Source organism: Lactuca virosa, chromosome 5 (genome assembly GCF_052849685.1).
Source record: "Lactuca virosa cultivar CGN04683 chromosome 5, Lactuca_virosa_CGN04683_v6, whole genome shotgun sequence".
Classification (NCBI taxonomy): Eukaryota; Viridiplantae; Streptophyta; class Magnoliopsida; order Asterales; family Asteraceae; genus Lactuca; species Lactuca virosa.
This window is the reverse complement of record NC_136430.1, coordinates 126,018,300-126,024,025: the sequence shown is the minus strand read 5'-3', so window position 1 is coordinate 126,024,025 and position 5,726 is coordinate 126,018,300. Positions and strand designations below refer to the sequence as shown.

Sequence of the window (5,726 nt, the reverse complement as noted above, 5' to 3'; positions counted from 1 at the left end):
CTAATCTCCGATGACTATGTTCTATATAATCCGGAAACAACGAAGTTAACAAAAGGTGCTCTGAAAAAACAATAATGGTTTTTTTTGAACATTTTGAAAATTTCAATGGTATTTTTTATACTAAAAAAATAATGGTATTTTTTGAACAAATTTGAAACTTTGTTACCTTTTTAAGACATTTTTTCTGCTACCTGCAGTAACAGGTTACCCACAAGACTTTATTTGAACACATATATCCTTCATTGGTATTTTGTGTATAAAAAATATACTTTAATGGTATTTTGTGTACTAAAAAAACAATTGTTTTTTTGTACATATTTTAAACTTCATTAAAAAAGTCATTTTCCCAAATAAAAACCATCTTCAAATTTATGCTTATATCTGCCTAACAAAATAGCTCCCAAATTGCACTCGACTGCAGAAGCTAGGGTTCGCACTTTCGCATCCATCATCTCTGTCCAAGAATCCACACCAGCTTCACCGATCGAATTCGATCCTCCAAAGCCCTAATCTAGGACTTGGAGAACGACTACAAGTGATATAATGGACTTCGACGAGTACGAGTACTTGGAGAAGACAGTCGACGAATCCGACACCAGGAATGGTTCATCTTCGAAGACCAAAGACGTCAGCTCGGAGAAGAGCGAAAAGGGTCACAGGCGGAAGGGAAGAGAAGATGATGGCGAAGATGCTGAAGATGACCGCATTGAAGAACGGAGAAGGAGCAAGAAATACAAAGGGGATGAAGAGAACGGCGGGAGCAGGAGGGATGTAGACAGAGACCGTGACCATGGCCGTAGCCGTGAGGAGAGGTCTTCCCGGTCGGAGCGTCACAGAAGTAGTGGTAGGGATGGAGAGAGAGACGTCGAGAGAGAAAGAGAAAGGGATCGTCGGAGAAGCAGTAGGGATGGCGATAGAGAGAGGAGTTCCAGAGGGAGGGATAAGGACGATGATAAAGATAAAGAAAGGGAGAGGAGAGACAGAGATAAAGATCGAGAGAAGAGGGAGAAGGAAAGGGAAAGAGAAAGAGAAAGGGAAAGGGAGAGAGAAACGTCTAGAAGGAGCCGCAGTCACTCAAGGCTTGAACGTGAACGAGAGAAGGAACTGATACGAGAGAGAGAAAGAGAACTCGAATCAAGAGAGAGCAGGTGAACAAGTCTTCCTTTTTTATATCTTTTGTGTTAATTCATCTTTCAAGCAGTGTTCTATATGATTTGTTGGTTCTTTGTATGATTGAATGCTCATTGTTCCTATAGTACTTGTAGGTCTCTAGTTACATCTTGATGAATCCATGCTAAAGAAAAAAAAATGCATCCCTTAAAAAGAAACACAAAGCTATGCAAAACAAATTTAGCTTTTAGTGTTAGTGTTAGCTACCAAGTTTCTAACTTGGATTGAAATCGTAGATGGATTGTTTGCACATACTAATGGGCTAACAATGCGGATTCACCGAAGAAAAAGTGGGCTTTATAAGGTCTGTTTGGTTCTTATTTTTTTACAAAATCTGTTTGACCCTTTAGAAATTTGGCTCACATTCAAATATTCAAATTGTGAGTGGAGATGTTTAACGAATGATGTATTTTATTTTTAGGTTGGCAAACACATATGACATATGGTGCTCTCTCACTCTCACAATCTTTGAAGTTTTTGTTCATTGAGAAGACATTCATAAATCATAATGACAGATTATCAAACAGTGTGTTTTGTGTACCTTTAAATCTTGATTTTGTACTTATTGTTCTTTAAGTTTTTTTACATGACAGGAGACTTAAAGATAAGAAAGATGCAGTAGAGCCAGAAGCAGACCCTGAAAGGGATCAAAGAACTGTTTTTGCTTACCAGGTTTATAATTATATCCAATGTTATGTTTCTTAATTCTAAAGAAAGTTTATATTTTTATCAACTCTTGTATTGACATGCATATATTTTTGTTGTTGTTTAGATGCCATTGAAGGCAACTGAATGGGATGTTTACGAGTTCTTTTCTAAAGCAGGAAAGGTAAATAACTAAATACAACAAGTATTGTTAATTGTTATTTAGTTTTAAAATCTGTTTACATTATCTTTTGTTTATATAGGTGAGAGATGTGAGATTGATCATGGATAGGAATTCAAGAAGGTCAAAAGGAGTCGGGTGTGTTACTGTGTTTCTCTTTATAAATGCTTTTTTCTTATTTCTATTATTCTATACATGAAGATGTAAAAGTTTATATTTTTAATTTTGGTAAATTTTAGGTACATTGAGTTTTATGATGCAATGTCTGTGCCAATGGCAATTGCCCTTTCTGGTCATTTACTTTTAGGGCAGCCTGTGATGGTGAAGCCTTCAGAGGCTGAGAAGAATCTTGTTCAGTCTACCGCCACAACTGGGGCGGCAGGTGGTGGTGCTGGAGCCTTTGGGGCAGTTGACCGAAAGCTTTATGTTGGAAATCTACACTTCAACATGACTGAGTTGCAACTCAAACAGGTAATAAATCAATACACTTTGCATAGTAATTGATCTTTAGTTTTATTAGTATACATACTTGTTGTCTATAGGGTAATGTTTAGTATGATGGAATTGTGGAAGGAATGGAATGTGTGATTCCATTGGAATGAGAAATACATATTTGGTTTGCATGATGGAATGGAATAGAATAGAGGTGTTTCTTTCCATTCTATCATGGAATGAAATGAAAGTTTGCAATATAACACATTATTATGTTATGTATGTATTTTCTAACGATATAATTTTTTATTAAAGACTTATATGATTTTATTTCAATCACAGTTTTGTTTTCCAAAAATAACTAGAAAATGTATTGCTTAACGAAAGTTAATTTGGGGTTTAATGTTTCAAAACATTTAAATAAGAAATCCATCAATTATAATTACACATTGTAGGGTTAATCTCATAAAAGACCTTATAATTTGTGTTTTTTCGGGATTAAACTTCAAATTTATTTTTTGCCTGAAAAAGACCTTGTATTTTTTCATTTTTTCCAAAAAGCCCTCAACAATGTACTTTTTTCCAAAAAAAAACCTCAGCTTCTAAATGCTTTCCAATAAACCCTCAACTTTTTTAGTTTTTACCGAAAAAACCCCGACATTTTACAATTCTTTTTGGAAAAAAAATAACTAAAATCTACAAATCATAGCAATATAACCCAGATAGCATTATGCTTCTGAAAATCTTACAAAATTATAGCAATATGATGTAAATACAAAGCAATTTTTATTGTTGTGATTGGGTAAAATTTTCAAAGTATAATGTCCTAATGAAAGTAATTAGTAAAATGCTTTAATTGGGTAGTTATTATAATTGCAATGAAATAATGAGAAAATATCTTAAGTACAATACTGAAATAAAAAGAAGTGAAAGTAGGATGCTAATATGCTATAATTGGTTAAAACTTTATACAATTCCTTATTCTTCTTTATATAAGATCATTCCTTTTAAAATGAGTAGCATTAACCAAGAACAAATAATCTCACCAAAAATTAAGGTTTTACATATATATATATATATATATATATATATATATATATCTGATTTATTAATATTATTATCCTTGAATTTAACTAGTTTTTTCATGATCTCAGATCTTTGAAGCTTTTGGTCCTGTTGAGCTTGTTCAACTCCCCACTGACCCTGAAACAGGGCACTGTAAAGGTTTTGGGTTTGTTCAAGTCGGTATTAATTTGAATTTTAATTATTTAATAATGTGTTTATTAGTAATTTTTAATTTTTTAATCGTCCATTGACATTAATATAAAATCCTTAATCTCTTTTCTTGAAGTTTGCTCAACTTGAGCATTCGAAAGCAGCACAAAGCTTGAATGGGAAGCTTGAGATTGCTGGTCGAACTATTAAGGTCATCATTTTTACAAATTTTTGTCTTTTATTATAGCTTCTAATTTATTTTTATTTTTATTTTTTTCAAAATTTGTTGGTTGTATTTGTAGGTGTCTTCAGTTACTGATCATGTTACTGCACAAGACACAGGAGCAAAAGCAGCAGACTTTGATGATGATGATGGTGGAGGTTTGGTGAGTCCATATAATTGTATATATATATTTTTTAATTAATTTTTTTTAAAACAATCTTTCTTTTAATTCATTAAATTTTTTTTATTTTTTTTTATTTTTTTATTTTTTTTTATATAGGCACTAAATGCTCAATCAAGAGCTATTCTTATGGCAAAACTTGATCGCAGTGGTATTACCACAGGGTATGTTTTATGATCTTCAATCTGTGTTTGTTTAGTTACATGGGTCAGGGGCATTTTCGTCTTTTTGACATTTTTGGATGGTTATTTGCAGTATTCCTGGGGCTATTGGAGCACCTATAGTTAATGGATCTGGTCCAGTTCAAGGAGGTGGTTTAGGCATGACTATGGCAGCAGCTACAAATACAATTCCCATTTTGCCCCCACAAATTGTCTCAGAGCCAATTGGAAACCCTAGTGAGTGTTTGCTGCTAAAGAATATGTTTGACCCTGCTGCTGAGGTATGTTCTTTTCTTTCCCAAACACAAAATATACAAGTTTATTATATATTATTTCTTGGTTTGGAAGAAATTTAATTATTTAATTATTTTTTGCAGAGTGATCCAGAATTTGATTTGGACATCAAAGAGGATGTGGGAGAAGAATGCTCCAACTATGGAAGGGTGAAGCATATTTATGTTGACAAGTATAACATTCTTATTTATTTATTTATTTATTTATCTCTTCCATTGTATATAACTATAACTTGTCAAAAATATGCATCATTGTTAATTATTTCATATTCATATCATCTAATGAAAAAAAGTATATATATATATATATATATATATATATATATATATATATATAATTTAATAACAAATCAAGTTATTATGTTGAGAACAAAACAAACCATCTAAAGATAAGATAATCTAAACAAGTTTGCTATGCAAAGAAGAATAACCAGGGGCAAAATTGTCATTTTCTTAATAGGGAAAGTGCTGGCTACGTGTATCTACGATTTGAGAGTGTGGAGGCAGCCTCACGAGCTCAACAGGCAATGCATAAAAGATGGTTTGCCCGCAGATTGATTTCGGCCATTTTCTTGGTATTATTATTATTATTATTATACATTCAACTATTTTCTTATTAAGGCATTGTATGTGTAATGGTGTTTGTTGTAATGAAAACTGCAGCAACCATATGAATATGAGGCCAAGTTCAAAGGTGTTGCTGCTTGATGAAGAAGATAAAAGTTTTTTTTATTCTTATTTATTTCATTTTAAGGTTTTGGTTTTTGTTTAGGAACCTGGAAACTGTGTAATCTGTGCAATGTGTAATGAATGATTCTGAAAGTTTCATTTTCTTTACATTTATGTAGAATCATATTCAGGTTGCTTTATCATATCTTTGATTAAGCCCTGCATTTGCATGTATCTTTGATAAAGATGCTTAAATCATTTGTTAAAGAGTAAAATAACAGTTTTTTGTTTGTGTTTACATTTAAATTTACCTCGAATTAAGTAAATGTAAATTTATCATTTTGTCCTTGTATGGAAAACCAATTAATCATTTAACCATGTTTTAGTTTTGGTCATGTAGACATAGGGCACTTCACCTCTTTCAATCTTGCTTCCTTCTTTCTTTCTGCTAACTCCTTTTCATATTTAGAATTTTGTAGAAAAGTTGAGGGCAAAATTGTCATTCTCATAAATTGCTATAAATTGACTTTAAGATAAATCAAAAACAATAAAACAT

General features: G+C 32.2%; 1 protein-coding gene across 2 annotated transcripts; it reads left to right on the top strand.

Moving 5' to 3' along the window:
* Positions 1–370: 370 nt before the first annotated feature.
* Positions 371–5,468, top strand: LOC145114859 (uncharacterized). 2 transcript variants are annotated; one of them, XM_079050958.1, is made up of 13 exons: positions 371–1,148; positions 1,764–1,842; positions 1,943–1,999; positions 2,079–2,134; positions 2,236–2,467; positions 3,583–3,669; positions 3,780–3,854; positions 3,946–4,029; positions 4,147–4,211; positions 4,303–4,489; positions 4,586–4,674; positions 4,962–5,076; positions 5,165–5,468. In XM_079050958.1, the coding sequence occupies exons 1-13, from the start codon at positions 544–546 to the stop codon at positions 5,207–5,209; spliced, it is 1,776 nt and encodes a 591-aa protein (XP_078907084.1). In that variant the 5' UTR covers positions 371–543; the 3' UTR covers positions 5,210–5,468. The 2 variants fall into 2 exon arrangements, with proteins under 2 accessions (XP_078907084.1, XP_078907085.1); XM_079050959.1 differs by lacking the exon at positions 371–1,148 and adding an exon at positions 1,592–1,615.
* Positions 5,469–5,726: the final 258 nt, after the last annotated feature.